General features: G+C 48.8%; 1 protein-coding gene across 1 annotated transcript in view; it reads right to left on the reverse strand.

Moving 5' to 3' along the window:
• Positions 1-581: 581 nt before the first annotated feature.
• The window catches only part of GATAD2B (GATA zinc finger domain containing 2B), a 45936-nt gene continuing 24316 nt past the window's right edge, over positions 582-22201 (reverse strand). Inside the window, exons 3-12 of the mRNA XM_069949851.1 lie at positions 5830-6159; positions 4661-4790; positions 4441-4572; positions 4190-4321; positions 3479-3649; positions 3077-3392; positions 2795-2997; positions 1111-1212; positions 910-1024; positions 582-833 (exon numbers count right to left, since the gene is read on the reverse strand). Coding sequence (XP_069805952.1) covers positions 700-833; positions 910-1024; positions 1111-1212; positions 2795-2997; positions 3077-3392; positions 3479-3649; positions 4190-4321; positions 4441-4572; positions 4661-4790; positions 5830-6159 — 1765 coding nt within the window. The 3' untranslated portion in view covers positions 582-699. The remainder of the gene's footprint in view (positions 834-909; positions 1025-1110; positions 1213-2794; positions 2998-3076; positions 3393-3478; positions 3650-4189; positions 4322-4440; positions 4573-4660; positions 4791-5829; positions 6160-22201) is intronic.

Here is a 22201-nt window from a genome sequence, read left to right on the forward strand (position 1 = left end):
TCCCCTCAGGATCAGCCAGAACAGCCGCAATACTGCTTCTTATCAACACTTCTGTGGCGTGTGGTTCACGTATCCTCCACCAGGCGATCCCATCAATGGCGGCCAACAGCAGAGGCCTGATGACGTCAGCGAGCTTCCAGCGCCATGGACAGGCGATTAGTGCAAATACAGCTTGTGGTGGAGAGCCGAGGGTCCGTCCACCGTCCTACAGCGTGAAGTGCAGGCAAGCTGGTGCCATGAGGGTGGTCGAGGCGGCCCGCCCATGACCGCTGGCTGATGGAGAAGAATCCTCTTCCGTTTAACGGAAAGTAATACTCTGCACTGCAGAGCGTCTGATAGGCGGTAACAACGCGTCACTAGGGGGTCGTTCCTCTGGTTGCCCCCCACCTCCCCTTGCTGTGGCCACATCCCATCTCACTGCAGGGTCCACTGGCGGCTCCAGGGGAGGGGGCGGTCACAGGTCCCGGACAGCGCCTCATCCATCAGAAGTTCACCAAATGTTCTGTGTGACGGACGTGCCACCGGCAGAAAACAAATTTATAAAAAAAAATTAAAATCAAAGCCAGTCTGAGAAAAGGGGCAAAAGCACAAACACGGAACCTTTATAAGCTGCTCTCGGTTGGGGGAGGGGCCGGCGAGTACCGGGCCCCCCATTGCCAGTAACGTCCGCCAGCTGCAGCGGTAGCAGGAGGCCGAGGGCTATTTCTGCCCGCTGATGGTCTGGGATATGGAGCGGGGGGGGATCATGTCCAGGAGATATTCCCGTTGCCGGTCGGCCAGGCTGGCAGCTTTGTGACCTCCCATTCCAGCGTTCAGGTACGCAATGTTCACACCTGGAAGGTAAAAAAGTAATGAGCGAGTCTGGAACCTTCAGAAGATTCTCCAGAACGTAGGAGGAGAGCGTCTTACCTGGCATGCCAAGCAAACTGCCAGCCACAGGCAACTGAGGAGCCTGGGCAAAGTTAGACAGCATGGATCGGGCAGCGGGAATCCCTCTCTGGAGAGAATTCTGTGGCTGTGGGGCCTGTAGGAGAAAAAGGAAGAGGTCAGCGGGGTCACCGTCTACAGTGGGGGAGGGGGTGGAGCTGTGACCATCCCACACCATCATACCTGCCGCATGGAGTGATGTCTGATGATGCTCTCCTGCTTGGTGACAGCTGGAGGAGTGACGGGGGACAAGGAGACCTGGTGCTGTAACCTCTGCTCAATCTCCTGCAGCACAAGAGAAAGACGTCAGACAACACCAGAACCACCCAACATTGGAGGGTGGGCGAAACCAAGGAGAGGACCGGAGGCAGAAGACCGGGGGACGGATGGAGGGTGGGCGAAACCAAGGAGAGGACCGGAGGCAGAAGACCGGGGGACGGATGGAGGGTGGGCGAAACCAAGGAGAGGACCGGAGGCAGAAGACCGGGGGACGGATGGAGGGTGGGCGAAACCAAGGAGAGGACCGGAGGCAGAAGACCGGGGGACAGATGGAGGGTGGGCGAAACCAAGGAGAGGACCGGAGGCAGAAGACCGGGGGCCGGATGGAGGGTGGGCGAAACCAAGGAGAGGACCGGAGGCAGAAGACCGGGGGACAGATGGAGGGTGGGCGAAACCAAGGAGAGGACCGGAGGCAGAAGACCGGGGGCCGGATGGAGGGTGGGCGAAACCAAGGAGAGGACCGGAGGCAGAAGACCGGGGGCCGGATGGAGGGTGGGCGAAACCAAGGAGAGGACCGGAGGCAGAAGACCGGGGGCCGGATGGAGGGTGGGCGAAACCAAGGAGAGGACCGGAGGCAGAAGACCGGGGGACAGATGGAGGGTGAGCTAAACCAAGGAGAGGACCAGAGGCAGAGGACCGGAGGCAGAAGACCGGGGGCCGGATGGAGGGTGGGCGAAACCAAGGAGAGGACCGGAGGCAGAAGACCGGGGGCCGGATGGAGGGTGGGCGAAACCAAGGAGAGGACTGGAGGCAGAAGACCGGGGGACAGATGGAGGGTGAGCTAAACCAAGGAGAGGACCAGAGGCAGAGGACTGGAGGCAGAAGACCGGGGAACGGATGGAGGGTGGGCGAAACCAAGGAGAGGACTGGAGGCAGAAGACCGGGGGACGGATGGAGGGTGGGCGAAACCAAGGAGAGGACTGGAGGCAGAAGACCGGGGGACGGATGGAGGGTGGGCGAAACCAAGGAGAAGACTGGAGGCAGAAGACCGGGGGACGGATGGAGGGTGGGCGAAACCAAGGAGAGGACTGGAGGCAGAAGACCAGGGGACGGATGGAGGGTGGGCGAAACCAAGGAGAGGACTGGAGGCAGAAGACCGGGGGACAGATGGAAGGAGGGAGAAGGCAAAGGGGAGACGAGTCGGAGGGGGGGAGAAGGCAAAGGGGAGACGGAGGGAGAAGGCAAAGGGGAGATGAGACGGAGGGAGGGAGGGAGAAGGCAAAGGGGAGATGAGACGGAGGGAGAAGGCAAAGGGGAGACGAGACGGAGAGAGGTAGAACGTAAGGGGAGGGGAGACAGAGGGAGGGAGGGAGAGAGACTGAAAGGGGCTGAGAGAAGGAGAAAGAAAGTAAGAGGAGAAACATAGGAGCTAAAACAGTAGAGAGATGAACCTGACCAGTGGACCAGAAAGTGATGAGACCAATGAGAGGATCGGGAGGGAGGACATAAAATAGAAGAGGATCGGGAGGAGGAGGATAGGCTGAGAAGACTAGGAGTAGGTAAAGCGAGCAGGAGGCAGCGAGACCAAGCAGCTAAACTCACTTACACATGGCGCTCTTCTCCCACCCCCTCTGTCCGTTGCACTCACCTGCTCTTGCTGCAAGGCTTTAACGAACGCATTCTTTAGCCGGTTTGTATGCTCGGCCTTCAGAGCCTTCTTCTGGTTGGACGTCATGCATTGCTCACACAGGATCTTCCCGCTCTTCTCCTGCTTCCAGTGTGGGGTGAAGTCGGTGCGACACTGGGCACACATGAAGGGGTCCATGTGCAAGAGCGAGGAGTGGCCCTTCCCTGTGGGGGGAGAAGAGTCAGTATAGGACAGTCAGTGTGTGACCGCACACCACCCCTAGATCCCGGGACCGCCACTTACCCTGGCTGTCTATGACGCTCTGCACCACCTCTTCCAGTCCCACCATGTAGATAAACTCACTGTTGGCGGCACTGGGTAGGAAGTGGAGCAGTGGTGCGGGGGGCTTGGGTGGGGGGATTTCCAGCAGCGTCTTCTCCAGCTGTTTCCGTAGAGCCAGTTTAGCAGCAGCCTGAGAGCTGACGGGATCAGCCATGGCACTGGGGCTGGGCAGCGGGGAAGACACTCTGTTCACAGGACCCGCCTGCATGTGAGAGCCCAGGTTCATGTACATGGCTGATGTGGACGAGTTACGCTGACAGGGGACTGAAGAGCTGGTCTACAGAGACAGAGGAAGGCATTGTGGGTTACACAGGATGGCCTGGGGGTCCCGCCAGGAACACATTTCAGGGGCAGCACCATTACCTGTGGGTAGTTCAGGGTCTGCGTCATGCCCGGTGTGCTGTTGCGGATTAGCGTTGCTTTGGGTGGCACACACTGTCCCTGGAGCTGGGTCGGGTTCGGAGCGATGACTCTCTGAGACATCATCATGTGGGGCAGGGGGGCGTTGGAGGACGATCTAATGACGCTGTGGGTCTAAAGGGGCAAAGGGTAAAGGGGTTTTTCACCAAAATGTTTATTAAGTCAACAGGTCCCAGCAAGTGCAAGAGATTGGTAATTTACTTCTATTAAAAAATATCAAGTCTTCCAGTACTTATCAGCTGCTGTATGTCCTGCAGGAAGTGGTGTATTCTCTCCAGTCTGGCACTGTGCTCTATGCTGCCACCTCTGTCCAAGTCAGGAACTGTCCAGAGCAGCAGCAAATCCCCATAGAAAACCTCTCCTGCTCTGGACAGTACCTGACATGGACAGAGGTGGCAGCAGAGAGCACTGTGTCAGACTGGAAAGAATACACCACTTCATGCAGGACATACAGCAGCTGATAAGTACTGGAAGACTGGAGATTTTTTTACATTACAAATTTCATAAATTTTTGGTAAACTACCCCTTTAAAGGTTACATGAGGTAGAGCCCCACATGTAGAGGGGAGGAGTCTCATCATGTGACAGGTTCTATACAGAAAGATGATGGAGAGGTCACAATACTGGCTAGCAGGAAAAGACGGCCACCACTTACCTGGACACTCCTCAGGTTCTGCACCTCCAGTCCTGGGGCGCCCGGCCGTGATGGCACTTTGGCGATGCTAGGCTGCCCCACGTGGGTTGTGGACGGTTGTACAATGGTCGCTGCATTCTGTGCAACAGGAGTCTGCAAAAAGCAGGAGATAGAAGTAACCATGGCGGAGTCAGCTGTATCCCATAATGCTCTGCTGCTGTTGACTGGGGAAGGAGGGGGTCACTTGTGGGCGGGTTCCCTGCCGGCCTCACCTTCTGTAGGACGTTCTCCTTCTGGAGCTGACTCTGTCGTAGCTTCTTCAGCAGGACCAGTCGCGCCTCCTCCAGCCGCAGCTCATCCTTCAGCTGCTTGATCAGCTGCTGACGTTCCTCTAGAGTCTTTCCCTGGGGGGGAGAGAATAGGGGTTAGAACATGGCGTCTGTTGCCTGTCAGCTGCACGTTCCCGCCTGGAGCACCGATAGATGACGCTACCTTGAACATCTCCAGGTTGGCTCCCTTGATTCGATCTTCTAATCTAGAGCTGGATCGGGGGCTGGAGGCTTCATTGTCAGACAACACAATGACGTCTGGAGATGGGGTCAGTCCGGCCCGGTCCTGGTCACTGATCACAGATACAAAACATGAAGATCAGACGTAAAGTAAGGAACCTGCCCCGGCCCCTGGGGTGGAAAGGGTCTCCGAGGTAAAAACATGTACAAGTCTCAAGACGAGTCACTGCCCACAGGCTGATAATTCACATCCAAGATGGCAGCGGGGCAGCTGTGGGCAGAGAGGAGCCTCCCTGTGCATGGATGCGGTCAGGAGGGGTCGCCGTGTGTATGGATGCGGTCAGGAGGGGCCGCCGTGTGTATGGATGCGGTCAGGAGGGGCCGCCGTGTGTATGGATGCGGTCAGGAGGGGCCGCCGTGTGTATGGATGCGGTCAGGAGGGGCCGCCGTGTGTATGGATGCGGTCAGGAGGGGCCGCCGTGTGTATGGATGCGGTCAGGAGGGGCCGCCGTGTGTATGGATGCGGTCAGGAGGGGCCGCCGTGTGTATGGATGCGGTCAGGAGGGGCCGCCGTGTGCATGGATGCGGTCAGGAGGGGCCGCCGTGTGTATGGATGCGGTCAGGAGGGGCCGCCGTGTGTATGGATGCGGTCAGGAGGGGCCACTGTGTGTGTGGATGCGGTCAGGAGGGGCCGCCGTGTGTATGGATGCGGTCAGGAGGGGCCGATGTGTATGGATGCGGTAAGGAGGGGCCGCTGTGTGTATGGACAGCTTAGTATGTGTGCTGCATGTAGGCCTGTGATCCCTGACTAGGGCATGTAGATGCACTGTGTTAAGACCAGGGTACAGGAACACCTCGGGTCCCGATGACGCGGAGTGAACATAGGACAACCAGACCCTCCTGCTGGCTGATGGCATGGTGTAAGTCATTGCAGTCTTGCCCTGTGTAACATGATGTGTAGCAGAGAATTACAGAAGTATCGGGCTTCATAAGTGACCCAGCCGTGGTCCGAGCGCCCCTGCCTAGCCAATAACCCGTGTAGTTGAGGAAATACCAGGTCTGCCCACCACCATGCCGCTCATTGGTCAGCAGCATGGCGGGAGCTGCGATGTGTAGGACCAGCTATGCGGATACACAGGCCATTGTTCTCACCTCCGTCTGGAGCTCATGTCCACGGGTTCCTCAGTGATGTTCTCCTTGCCGTGCCTCGCCCCTGGCCTGGTGTCCACGTGAGGCCTAAGGTTGCCGTTCATTTTCTCCTCATACAGCTTCAGGCCGTCCTGTTTAGCGGCGTGCTCGTGCGACAGCTCCAGGCCGGGGAGATCTTTCCTCTTCAACAACGCCAACATCTTTAGCCTCTCCATGGCCTCGTGCCCCTCCATCTTAAGCTGTTTGGCCAAAACATCTTCACGGTCGTCCGGCTGCTCCAGGCCTCTCTTCAGCAGGTTGAGGCGTAAGGCGTCTTCTGTAACTCTGTCCATCCTACCGAGGAGAAGAACGAGATTATTATACATAACATACACATACTACATATAATGTACAGGGATATAGTGACCGGATACTGTATGTATAACATACACATACTATATATAATGTACAGGGATATAGTGACCGGATACTGTATATATAACATACACATACTATATATAATGTACAGGGATATAGTGACCGGATACTGTATATGTAACATACACATACTATATATAATGTACAGGGATATAGTGACCGGATACTGTATGTATAACATACTATATATAATGTACAGGGATATAGTGACCGGATACTGTATATATAACATACTATATATAATGTACAGGGATATAGTGACCGGATACTGTATATATAACATACTATATATAATGTACAGGGATATAGTGACCGGATACTGTATATATAACACACATACTATATATAATGTACAGGGATATAGTGACCGGATACTGTATATATAACATACACATACTATATATAATGTACAGGGATATAGTGACCGGATACTGTATATATAACATACTATATATAATGTACAGGGATATAGTGACCGGATACTGTATGTATAACATACTATATATAATGTACAGGGATATAGTGACCGGATACTGTATATATAACATACTATATATAATGTACAGGGATATAGTGACCGGATACTGTATATATAACATACACATACTATATATAATGTACAGGGATATAGTGACCGGATACTGTATATGTAACATACACATACTATATATAATGTACAGGGATATAGTGACCGGATACTGTATATATAACATACTATATATAATGTACAGGGATATAGTGACCGGATACTGTATATATAACATACACATACTATATATAATGTACAGGGATATAGTGACCGGACACTGTATATATAACATACACATACTATATATAATGTACAGGGATATAGTGACCGGATACTGTATATATAACATACTATATATAATGTACAGGGATATAGTGACCGGATACTGTATATATAACATACACATACTATATATAATGTACAGGGATATAGTGACCGGATACTGTATATATAACATACACATACTATATATAATGTAGAGGGATATAGTGACCGGATACTGTATATATAACATACTATATATAATGTACAGGGATATAGTGATCGGATACTGTATATATATATAACATACACATACTGTATATAATGTACAGGGATATAGTGACCGGATACTGTATATATAACATACACATACTATATATAATGTACAGGGATATAGTGACCGGATACTGTATATAGAACATACTATATATAATGTACAGGGATATAGTGACCGGATTACTGTATATATAACATACCACATACTATATATAATGTACAGGGATATAGTGACCGGATACTGTATATATAACATACACATACTATATATAATGTACAGGGATATAGTGACCGGATACTGTATATATAACATACACATACTATATATAATGTACAGGGATATAGTGACCGGATACTGTATATATAACATACACATACTATATATAATGTACAGGGATATAGTGACCGGATACTGTATATAGAACATACTATATATAATGTACAGGGATATAGTGACCGGATACTGTATATAGAACATACTATATATAATGTACAGGGATATAGTGACCGGATACTGTATATATAACATACACATACTATATATAATGTACAGGGATATAGTGACCGGATACCGTATATATAACATACACATACTATATATAATGTACAGGGATATAGTGACCGGATACTGTATATATAACATACTATATATAATGTACAGGGATATAGTGACCGGATACTGTATATATAACATACTATATATAATGTACAGGGATATAGTGACCGGATACTGTATATATAACATACTATATATAATGTACAGGGATATAGTGACCGGATACTGTATATATAACACACATACTATATATAATGTACAGGGATATAGTGACCGGATACTGTATATATAACATACACATACTATATATAATGTACAGGGATATAGTGACCGGATACTGTATATATAACATACTATATATAATGTAGAGGGATATAGTGACCGGATACTGTATATAGAACATACTATATATAATGTACAGGGATATAGTGACCGGATACTGTATATATAACATACACATACTATATATAATGTACAGGGATATAGTGACCGGATACTGTATATATCATACTACATATAATGTACAGGGATATAGTGACCGGACACTGTATATATAACATACACATACTATATATAATGTACAGGGATATAGTGACCGGATACTGTATATATAACATACACATACTATATATAATGTACAGGGATATAGTGACCGGATACTGTATATAGACATACTATATATAGTACAGGATATAGTGACCGGATACTGTATATATAACATACTATTAATATAATGTAGTAGGGGATATAGTGACCGGATACTGCATATATAACATACACATACTATATATATGTACAGGATATAGTGACCGGATACTGTATATATAACATACTATATATAATGTAGAGGGATATAGTGACCGGATACTGTATATATAACATACACATACTATATATAATGTAGAGGGATATAGTGACCGGATACTGTATATATAACATACTATATATAATGTAGAGGGATATAGTGACCGGATACTGTATATATAACATACTATAGTATAACGTACAGGGATATAGTGATCGATACTGTATATATATATACATACACATACTATGTATATATGTACATGGATATAGTGACCGATACTGTATATATAACATACTATATATAACGTACAGGATATAGTGACCGGATACTGTATATATAACATATTATATATAATGTACAGGGATATAGTGACCGGATACTGTATATATATACATACTATATATAATGTACAGGGATATAGTGACCGGATACTGTATATATAACATACTATATATAAGTAGAGGGATATAGTGGACCGGTATACTGTATATATACATACTATATATAATGTACGAGGATATCGTGACCGGATACTGTATATATAACATACTATATATAATGTAGAGGGATATAGTGACCGGATACTGTATAAATATACATACTATATATAATGTACAGGGATATAGGTGACCGGATACTGTATATATACAACATACTATATATAATGTACAGGGATATAGTGACCGGATACTGTATATAGTAACATACTATATATAATGTACAGGGATATAGTGACCGTGATACTGTATATATAACATGCACATACTATATAATGGTACAGGGATATAGTGACCGGATACTGTATATAAACATACTAATATATAATGTAGCAGGGATATAGTGACCGGATTACTGTATATATAACATACACATACTATATATAATGTAGAGGGATATAGTGACCGGATACTGTATATATAACATACGATATATAATGTACAGGGATATAGTGACCGGATACTGTATATATAAACATACATATATATAATGTACAGGGATATAGTGACCGGATACTGTATATATAACATACTATTATAATGTACAGGGATATAGTGACCGGATACTGTATATATAACATACTATATATAATGTAACAGGGATATAGTGACCGGAGACTGTATATATAACATACTATATATAATGTAAGGGATATAGTGACCGATACTGTATATAACATACACATACTATATATATGTACAGGGATATAGTGACCGGATACTGTATATCATAACATACTATATATAATGTAAAGGGTATAGTGACCGGACACTGTATTATAACATACACATACTATATATAATGTACAGGGATATAGTGACCGGATACTGTATATAGTACATACTACATATAAATGTACAGGGATATAGTGACCGGACACTGTATATATAACATACACATACTAATTATAATGTACAGGGATATAGTGAACCGGATACTGTATATAACAGACACATAACTATATATAATGTACAGGGATATAGTGAACCGGATACTGGTATATATAACATACTATATATAATGTACAGGGATATAGTGACCGGATACTTATATATAACATCACATACTATATATAATGTACAGGGATATAGTGACCGGATACTGTAGATATACATACAACATACTATATATAATGTACAGGGATATAGTGACCGGATACTGTATATGTAACATACTATATATAATGTACAGGGATAGAGTGACCGGATACTGTATATATAACATACTATATATAATGTAGAGGGATATAGTGACCGGATACTGTATATATAACATACTATATATAATGTACAGGGATATAGTGACCGGATACTGTATAAATAACATACTATATATAATGTACAGGGATATAGTGACCGGATACTGTATATATAACATACTATATATAATGTACAGGGATATAGTGACCGGATACCGTATATATAACATACACATACTATATATAATGTACAGGGATATAGTGACCGGATACCGTATATATAACATACACATACTATATATAATGTACAGGGATATAGTGACCGGATACTGTATATATAACATACACATACTATATATAATGTACAGGGATATAGTGACCGGATACTGTATATATAACATACTATATATAATGTAGAGGGATATAGTGACCGGATACTGTATATATAACATACTATATATAATGTACAGGGATATAGTGACCGGATACTGTATATATAACATACTATATATAATGTAGAGGGATATAGTGACCGGATACTGTATATATAACATACTATATATAATGTACAGGGATATAGTGACCGGATACTGTATATATAACATACTATATATAATGTACAGGGATATAGTGACCGGATACTGTATATATAACATACTATATATAATGTACAGGGATATAGTGACCGGATACTGTATATATAACATACTATATATAATGTACAGGGATATAGTGACCAGATACTGTATATGTATATTATATATATATATAATATATATATATATATATATATATATATATATATATATATATCTATAAAACATACTATATATAATTTAGTGACTGATACGATATATAATATACACAGAGGGAGTCTGGTGACTGATACCGATATATAATAATACACAGAGGGATCTGGTGACTGATACCGATATAGAATATACACAGAGGGGATCTGTGACTGATACCGATATAAATAATACACAGAGGGGATCATGGTGACTGGATACCGATATATAATAATACACAGAGGGATCTGGGTGACTGATACGATATATAATAATACACAAGGGATCTGGTGACTGGATACCGATATAGAATAATACACAGAGGGATCTGGTGACTGATACCGATATTAATAATACACAGAGGGATCTGGTGACTGATACCAGGATATATAATAATACACAGAGGGATCTGGTGACTGATACCGATATATAATACACAGAGGGATCTGGTGACTGATACCGATATATAATAATACACAGAGGGATCTGGATCAGCAAGTGCTCAGATATGTGATGATTACACACACACACACACACACACACACACACCTGTATAGAGACACAGTATATGATTTAGTCACAACCGTCTCTGAGCAGGATATTACACATAACATAGATATATACACACAGTATATACATCTCTGAGCAGGATATTACACATAACAGATATATACATATATACACACAGTATATACATCTCTGAGCAGGATATTACACATAACATAGATATATACACACATTATATACATCTCTGTGAAGGACATTACACATCACATATAACATACGACCAACTGCCCAGTGAAGGGTTAACCCGGGTTCTCGGATCCCGGGGTGCCCACAGCAAAGATGGAGGAGGCTGGCGTGCACTGCACCTGTTTCTAGTTGTGACACATGCCATGGGGGAGGGGAGCGTGCGTGCCCCGACTTATTTTTACATAATGGTGGTTGTGTTGGTCTCCAGATGTCCCGGCGGCAGCGGTGGTGGCGCTCCCCCTCCCCTGCGGTTGCGGTGGCAGCACTGCCCGGGCACGGCTCTGGGGGTGATGTGAGGTGAGGGCCGAAGGGGCAGACAGGTAATGAGGCGTACACGGCTGGCACATCGCTCCGCAGCCCGCCGTTACATCACACACAATGGACCTACCCTGTAATAACGCAGCCCCAATCCATCACACCGGGGGTCACGATTCCTGATCCAGCGCCTGGCGGGTACAACGCTTCAACAATAAGACAGCCGCCACAGTGGTGAGGGTCCGTGCATCCCCCCCAATGGCATCAAATCCCCCGTGCCCACCCCCAGGCTGCTGGAGAAGCGGCTGCATTTACCTGCCATATCATGACTCTCGTATTCCACGGGCCAGACAGCCCATCCACCCCCCCTCCTCTATCCCTCACAATGAGGAGGGGAGGAAGAAATGGAGGAGGAGGAGGAGGTCCCCCTCCCCCCCCCTCCTCCTCTTCCTCGAGCCTTCAGTCAGGTCTGAAGTGACACAGGCCCTGCTCACATTCACAATATCCCAGGCCTGGCCGCTCGCTCGCACTACTCGCACACTCGTGCACCGGAGGCTGGCAGCACGCCATCTCCAGCCGCCCGCCCGTCCGTCAGCTGACTGTCCCCATTCACACAGCCAGAGGAGGAGGAGGAGGAGGAAGACAAGGGGGGAGCCATTACCTAAACCCCTCAGCCCTACGCCATACCAACAAAAGAATTCATTTGCCATAAACGCGGTGGTGGTGGAGCGGTGGCGTCCCCCCCGGACCCCGTACGGACCCCCAGGACGCACACACATTCCACAGCATACTCACAGATCTCCGGCAGCAGCTGTCTGGGGGGGGACGCGGGGAAGGGGGGCACCAGGAAATAAGAATATATAGGAAGAAGAGACAGACGGAGGGAAGGAAGGGGGGAGCGGGAGGGAGAGGTGAGGAGAGGGATTTTTTTTTTCCTGGGATGTAAGGATTGTGTTGGGTGGGCGGCTCAGGCAGCATGACACCAGCGGCCCCCCCTCCCCGCTGCCGCCGGAGCCCTGCGGGATTCCTGCCCTGAGTGTGGGCACTGAGCCGCCATCCAGCCAATCATAACCTTACAGTCAGATTAAACAAAAGGAGAGGAGGGGGGAGACGGAGGGGGAAGATGCATACTTTTACCCAGGATTCATAGCGTGGGCACGGGGGGGTTAAAATCCAGTTGCAGCTGGTTTCAAACCTCTGGACATGGAATTAGCTTTTAATTTTTCGTTTAAGTCATTTGTGGCTGGCTGCGTATGACACCCCCCGGCCGGCCGCCCCTCACACCCCACCCTGACCCGCCTGGACCCCCGCCAAACTTTCACTTCTCCCGCATAACACCACAGTAACCTCAGAAGACATCCGTGCAACAGGGATGGGGGTCCGAAAACAGGGGGGTCCGGGAGGACGCAGAGAGCTACAACCCCAACAGTATAAAGAAGCCAAGAGGAGAAGAGAAAGCATGGGCAACGTGATGGAGCCCCCCGATACTATATACACAGCAGAGGAGCCCCCCCCCCCCTACACTATATACACAGCAGATGAGCCCCCCCCCTATACTATATACACAGCAGAGGAGCCCCCCCCCCTACACTATATACACAGCAGAGGAGCCCCCCCCTATACTATATACACAGCAGAGGAGCCCCCCCCCCCTACACTATATACACAGCAGAGGAGCCCCCCCCTATACTATATACACAGCAGAGGAGCCCCCCCCTATACTATATACACAGCACAGGAGCCCCCCCCCGATACTATATACACAGCAGAGGAGCCTCCCCCTATACTATATACACAGCAGAGGAGCCCCCCTATACTATATACCCAGCAGAGGAGCCCCCCCAATACTATATACACAGCAGAGGAGCCCCCCTATACTATATACACAGCAGAGGAGCCCCCCTATACTATATACACAGCAGAGGAGCCCCCCTATACTATATACACAGCAGAGGAGCCCCCTATACTATATACACAGCAGAGGATCCCCCCTATACTATATACACAGCAGAGGAGCCCCCCCCCCCCATACAGCAGAGGAGCCCCCCTATACTATATACACAGCAGAGGAGCCCCCCTATACTATATACACAGCAGAGGAGCCCCCCTCTATACTATATACACAGCAAAGGAGCCCCCCCCCCCTATACTATATACACAGCAGAGGAGCCCCCCTATACTATATACACAGCAGAGGAGCCCCCCCCTATACTATATACCCAGCAGAGGAGCCCCCCCTATACTATATACACAGCAGAGGAGCCCCCCCCCCCTATACTATATACCCAGCAGAGGAGCCCCCCCTATACTATATACACAGCAGAGGAGCCCCCCCCCTATACTATATACCCAGCAGAGGAGCCCCCCCTATACTATATACACAGCAGAGGAGCCCCCCCCCGATACTATATACACAGCAGAGGAGCCCCCCCCCCTATACTATATACACAGCAGAGGAGCCCCCCCCCCCCCGATACTATATACACAGCAGAGGAGCCCCCCCTATACTATATACCCAGCAGAGGAGCCCCCCCTATACTATATACACAGCAGAGGAGCCCCCCCCTATACTATATACCCAGCAGAGGAGCCCCCCCCTATACTATATACACAGCAGAGGAGCCCCCCCCTATACTATATACACAGCAGAGGAGCCCCCCCATACTATATACACAGCAGAGCACCCCCCCCCCTATACTATATACACAGCAGAGGAGCCCCCCCCCTATACTATATACACAGTAGAGGAGCCCCCCCCCCGATACTATATACACAGCAGAGGAGCCCCCCCGATACTATATACCCAGCAGAAGAGCCCCCCTATACTATATACACAGCAGAGGAGCCCCCCTATACTATATACACAGCAGAGGAGCCCCCCTATACTATATACACAGCAGAAGGAGCCCCCCCCATACTATATACACAGCAGAGGAGCCCCCCCCCCTATCCTATATACACAGCAGAGGAGCCCCCCCCCCTATACTATATACATAGCAGAGGAGCCCCCCTATACTATATACACAGCAGAGGAGCCCCCCCCCCCTATACTATATACACAGCAGAGGAGCCCCCCCATACTATATACACAGCAGAGAACCCCCCCCCCCTATACTATATACACAGCAGAGGAGCCCCCCCCCTATACTATATACACAGTAGAGGAGCCCCCCCCCCCGATACTATATACACAGCAGAGGAGCCCCCCGATACTATATACCCAGCAGAAGAGCCCCCCTATACTATATACACAGCAGAGGAGCCCCCCTATACTATACCCAGCAGAGGAGCCCCCCTATACTATATACACAGCAGAGGAGCCCCCCCATACTATATACACAGCAGAGGAGCCCCCCCCCCCTATACTATATACACAGCAGAGGAGCCCCCCCCCTATACTATATACATAGCAGAGGAGCCCCCCTATACTATATACACAGCAGAGGAGCCCCCCCCCCTATACTATATACACAGCAGAGGAGCCCCCCCTATACTATATACACAGCAGAGGAGCCCCCCCCCCCCAATACTATATACACAGCAGAGGAGCCCCCCCTACACTATATACACAGCAGAGCCCCCCTACACTATATACACAGCAGAGGAGCCCCCCCTACACTATATACACAGCAGAGCCCCCCTACACTATATACACAGCAGAGGAGCCCCCCCTACACTATATACACAGCAGAAGAGCCCCCCTATACTATATACACAGCAGAGGAGCCCCCCCCTATACTATATACACAGCAGAGGAGCCCCCCTATACTATATACCCAGCAGAGGAGCCCCCCCTATACTATATACACAGTAGAGGAGCCCCCCCCCCCCATACTATATACACAGCAGAGGAGCCCCCCCGATACTATATACCCAGCAGAAGAGCCCCCCTATACTATATACACAGCAGAGGAGCCCCCCCCCCCTATACTATATACACAGCAGAGGAGCCCCCCTATACTATATACACAGCAGAGGAGCCCCCCCATACTATATACACAGCAGAGGAGCCCCCCCCTATACTATATACACAGCAGAGGAGCCCCCCCCCCTATACTATATACATAGCAGAGGAGCCCCCCCCTATACTATATACACAGCAGAGGAGCCCCCCCCCCTATACTATATACACAGCAGAGGAGCCCCCCCCTCTATACTATATACACAGCAGAGGAGCCCCCCCTATACTATATACACAGCAGAGGAGCCCCCCCTATACTATATACACAGCAGAGGAGCCCCCCTACACTATATACACAGCAGAGCCCCCCTACACTATATACACAGCAGAGGAGCCCCCCCTACACTATATACACAGCAGAAGAGCCCCCCTATACTATATACACAGCAGAGGAGCCCCCCCCTATACTATATACACAGCAGAAGAGCCCCCTATACTATATAACACAGCAGAGGAGCCCCCCTATAACTATATACACAGCAGAAGAGCCCCCGATACTATATACACAGCAGAGGAGCCCCTCCTATACTATATACACGCAGAGGGATCCCCCCCCCCTATACTATATACACAGCAGAGGAGCCCCCCCCCCCTATACTATATACACCGCAGAGGAAGCCCCCCCCCTTATACTATATACACAGCAGAGGAGCCCCCCCCCCTATACTATATACACAGCAGAGGAGCCCCCCTATACTATATACACAGCAGAGCAGCCCCCCCCCCTATACTATATACACAGCAGAGGAGCCCCCCTATACTATATACACAGCAGAGGAGCCCCCCTATACTATATACACAGCAGAGGAGCCCCCCCTATAATATATACTCAGCAGAGGAGCCCCCCCTATACTTATATACAACAGCAGAGGAGCCCCCCTATACTATATACACAGCAGAGGAGCCCCCCTATACTATATATACAGCAGAGGAAGCCCCCCCTATACTATATACACAGCACAGGAGCCCCCCCTATACTATATACACAGCAGAGGAGCCCCCCCCCTATACTATATACACAGCAGAGGAGCCCCCCTATACTATATACACAGATGAGCCCCCCTATACTATATACACTGCAGAGGAGCCCCCCTATACTATATACCCAGCAGAGGAGCCCCCCTATACTATATACACAGCAGAGGAGCCCCCCCCCCTATACTATATACACAGCAGAGGAGCCCCCCCCCCTATACTATATACACAGCAGAGGAGCCCCCCCTCTATACTATAAACACAGCAGAGGAGCCCCCCTCACTATACTATATACACAGCAGAGGAGCCCCCCCCCTATACTATGTACACCGCCGAGGAGCCCCCCCTATACTATATACACAGCAGAGGAGCCCCCCCCCCCTATACTATATACACAGCAGAGGAGCCCCCCCTATACTATATACACAGCAGAGGAGCCCCCTATACTATATACACAGCAGAGGAGCCCCCCCTATAATATATACACAGCAGAGGAGCCCCCCCCTATACTATATACACAGCAGAGGAGCCCCCCCGATACTATATACACAGCAGAGGAGCCCCCCCCCTATACTATATACACAGCAGAGGAGCCCCCCCCCTATACTATATACACAGCAGAGGAGCCCCCCCCCTATACTATATACACAGCAGAGGAGCCCCCCCTATACTATATACACAGCAGAGGAGCCCCCCCCTATACTATATACACAGCAGAGGAGCCCCCCCTATACTATATACACAGCAGAGGAGCCCCCCTATACTATATACACAGCAGAGGAGCCCCCCCTATAATATATACACAGCAGAGGAGCCCCCCTATACTATATACACAGCAGAGGAGCCCCCCCTATAATATATACACAGCAGAGGAGCCCCCTATACTATATACACAGCAGAGGAGCCCCCCCTATAATAATATACACAGCAGAGGAGCCCCCCTATACTATATACACAGCAGAGGAGCCCCCCCCCCTATACTATATACACAGCAGAGGAGCCCCCCTATACTATATACACAGCAGAGGAGCCCCCCCCCCTATACTATATACACAGCAGAGGAGCCCCCCCCCTATACTATATACACAGCAGAGGAGCCCCCCCTCCTATACTATATACACAGCAGAGGAGCCCCCCAATACTATATACACAGCAAAGGAGCCCCCCCTATACTATATACACAGCAGAGGAGCCCCCCCCCTATACTATATACACAGCAGAGAAGCCCCCCCCTAATACTATATACACAGCAGAGGAGCCCCCCCTATACTATATACACAGCAGAGGAGCCCCCCTATACTATATACACAGCAGAGGAGCCCCCCCCTAATGCTATATACACAGCAGAGGAGCCCCCCCCCCATACTATACACACAGCAGAGGAGCCCCTCTTTACTATATACACAGCAGAGGAGGCCCCCCTATACTATATACACAGCAGAGGAGCCCCCCCCTATACTATATACACAGCAGAGGAGCCCCCCCCCTATACTATATACACAGCAGAGGAGCCCCCCCCCCTATACTATATACACAGCAGAGGAGCCCCCCTATAATATATACTCAACAGAGGAGCCCCCCCCCATACTATATACACAGCAGAGGAGCCCCCCCCCCCCTATACTATATACACAGCAGAGGAGCCCCCCTATACTATATACACAGCAGAGGAGCCCCCCTATACTATATACACAGTAGAGGAGCCCCCCCTATACTATATACACATCAGAGGAGCCCCCCCCTATACTATATACACAGCAGAGGAGCCCCCCCCTATACTATATACACAGCAGAGGAGCCCCCCCGATACTATATACACAGCAGAGGAGCCCCCCCCATACTATATACACAGCAGAGGAGCCCCCCCCTATACTATATACACGGCAGAGGAGCCCCCCCCTATACTATATACACAGCAGAGGAGCCCCCCCCCCTATACTATATACACAGCAGAGGAGCCCCCCTATACTATATACACAGCAGAGGAGCCCCCCTATACTATATACACAGCAGAGGAGCCCCCCTATACTATATACACAGCAGAGGAGCCCCCTCCCTATACTATATACACAGCAGAGGAGCCCCCCAATACTATATACACAGCAGAGGAGCCCCCCAATACTATATACACAGCAAAGGAGCCCCCCTATACTATATACACAGCAGAGGAGCCCCCCTATACTATATACACATCAGAGGAGCCCCCCCTATACTATATACACAGCAAAGGAGCCCCCCCTATACTATATACAAAGCAGAGGAGCCCCCCCCCTATACTATATACACAGCAGAGGAGCCCCCCCCTATACTATATACACAGCAGAGGAGCCCCCCCCCTATACTATATACACAGCAGAGGAGCCCCCCCTATACTATATACACAGCAGAGGAGCTCCCCCTATACTATATACCCAGCAGAGGAGCCCCCCCCCTATACTATATACACAGCAGAGGAGCCCCCCAATACTATATACACAGCAGAGGAGCCCCCCCCTATACTATATACACAGCAGAGGAGCCCCCCCCCCTATACTATATACACAGCAGAGGAGCCCCCCCCTATACTATATACACAGCAGAGGAGCCCCCCCCCCCTATACTATATACACAGCAGAGGAGCCCCCCTATACTATGTACACAGCAGAGGAGCCCCCCCTATACTATATACACAGCAGAGGAGCCCCCCCCCCTATACTATATACACAGCAGAGGAGCCCCCCCAATACTATATACACAGCAGAGGAGCCCCCCCCTATACTATATACACAGCAGAGGAGCCCCCCCTATACTATATACACAGCAGAGGAGCCCCCCCCCTATACTATATACACAGCAGAGGAGCCCCCCCCCCCATACTATATACACAGCAGAGGAGCCCCCCCATACTATATACACAGCAGAGGAGCCCCCCCCCCTATACTATATACACAGCAGAGGAGCCCCCCCCCCCTATACTATATACACAGCAGAGGAGCCCCCCCCTATACTATATACACAGCAGAGGAGCCCCCCCCCCCCCTATACTATATACACAGCAGAGGAGCCCCCCCCTATACTATATACACAGCAGAGGAGCCCCCCCCCCCCTATACTATATACACAGCAGAGGAGCCCCCCCCCCCCCCTATAACTATATACACAGCAGAGGAGGCCCCCCCTATACTATATACACAGCAGAGGAGCCCCCCCCTCTATACTATATACACAGCAGCGGAGCCCCCCCCCCCTCTATACTATATACACAGCAGAGGAGCCCCCCCCCCCCTCTATACTATAACACAGGCAGAGGAGCCCCCCTATACTATATACACAGCCGAGGAGCCCCCCCCCTATACTATATACACAGCAGAGGAGCCCCCCCCTATACTATATACACAGCAGAGGAGCCCCCCCCCCACCACTATACTATATACACAGCAGAGGAGCCCCCCCCCCACCACTATACTATATACACAGCAGAGGAGCCCCCCCCACCACCACTATACTATATAGTTCAAAACATTTTATTGAGTTTTCACATAATATAACATTGGTATAGAAGAGAAGTTCAGTAGCGATATATATATATAAGTTTACGAATATAAAATAATAAAACTAAAACCTTCCCCCACTTATACATAGAATATAGATAGTAGATATATGGTGCTATTTATCATAAGAATATAGAGTACAGATTAAAGCCTAAAAGAATGGATCCCGGGTGCCGGCAATACCAGGTGGTTGAGGTAACGTCAGACATGGTGGGACGTCTATCTGCTGGGAGAAGCCGTGTAGTAGGAACCACTTCTTACAGAAGGAAGCTGTAATGGCCTCCTTATGGTGTAATATACATGTAAGGACTAGTAATAGGGTGAGATGTACCCCGGGGGGATGGTGTAATATACATGTAAGGACTAGTAATAGGGCGAGATGTACCCCGGGGGGATGGTGTAATATACATGTAAGGACTAGTAATAGGGTGAGATGTACCCCGGGGGGATGGTGTAATATACATGTAAGGGCTAGTAATAGGGTGAGATGTACCCCGGGGGGGGGGTGGTGTAATATACATGTAAGGACTAGTAATAGGGTGAGATGTACCCCGGGGGGGGGGGGGGGGAATGGTGTAATATACATGTAAGGCTAGTAATAGGGTGAGATGTACCCCGGGGGGGGGGGGGGGGATGGTGTAATATACATGTAAGGACTAGTAATAGGGGGAGATGTACCCCGGGGGAGGGGGGTGTAATATACATGCAAGGGCTAGTAATAGGGGGAGATGTACCCCGGGGAGGGGGTGTGTATATACATGTAAGGACTAGTAATAGGGTGAGATGTACCCCGGGGGGGGGGATGGTGTAATATACATGGAAGGGCTAGTATAGGGTGAGATTACCCCGGGGGAGGGGGGGATGGTGTAATATACATGTAAGACTAGTAAATAGGCGATATGTACCCCGGGGGAGGGGGGGGATGGTGTATAATACATGTAAGGACTAGTAATAGGGGTGAGATGTACCCCGGGGGAGGGGGGGGATGGTGTAATATACATGTAAGGACTAGTAATAGGGTGAGATGTACCCCGGGGGGGATAGAATGGTGTAATATACATGTAAGGACTAGTAATAGGGTGAGATGTACCCCGGGGGGGGGGGGATGGTGTAATATACATGTAAGGACTAGTAATAGGGGGAGATGTACCCCGGGGGGGGGGATTGTGTAATATACATGTAGGACTAGTAATAGGGGGAGATGTACCCCGGGGGGATAGGATGGTGTATATACTGTAAGGGCTAGTAATGGGCGAGATGTACCCCGGGGGAGGGGGGGGGGGGGGGAAGGGTGTAATAATACATGTAAGGACTAGTAATAGGGGAGATGTACCCCGGGGGGGGGATGGTGTAATATACATGTAAGGACTAGTAAATAGGGTGAGATGTACCCCGGGGGAGGGGGGGGGGATGGTGTAATATATATGTAAGGGCTAGTAATAGGGTGAGATGTGACCCCGGGGGGGGGGGGGGGGGGATGGTGTAATATATATGTAAGGGCTAGTAATAGGGTGAGATGTACCCCGGGGTGGGGGTGGGGGGGGGGGATGGTGTAATATACATGTAAGGG

This window comes from Dendropsophus ebraccatus, chromosome 13 (assembly GCF_027789765.1).
Source record: "Dendropsophus ebraccatus isolate aDenEbr1 chromosome 13, aDenEbr1.pat, whole genome shotgun sequence".
NCBI classification, from domain to species: domain Eukaryota; kingdom Metazoa; phylum Chordata; class Amphibia; order Anura; family Hylidae; genus Dendropsophus; species Dendropsophus ebraccatus.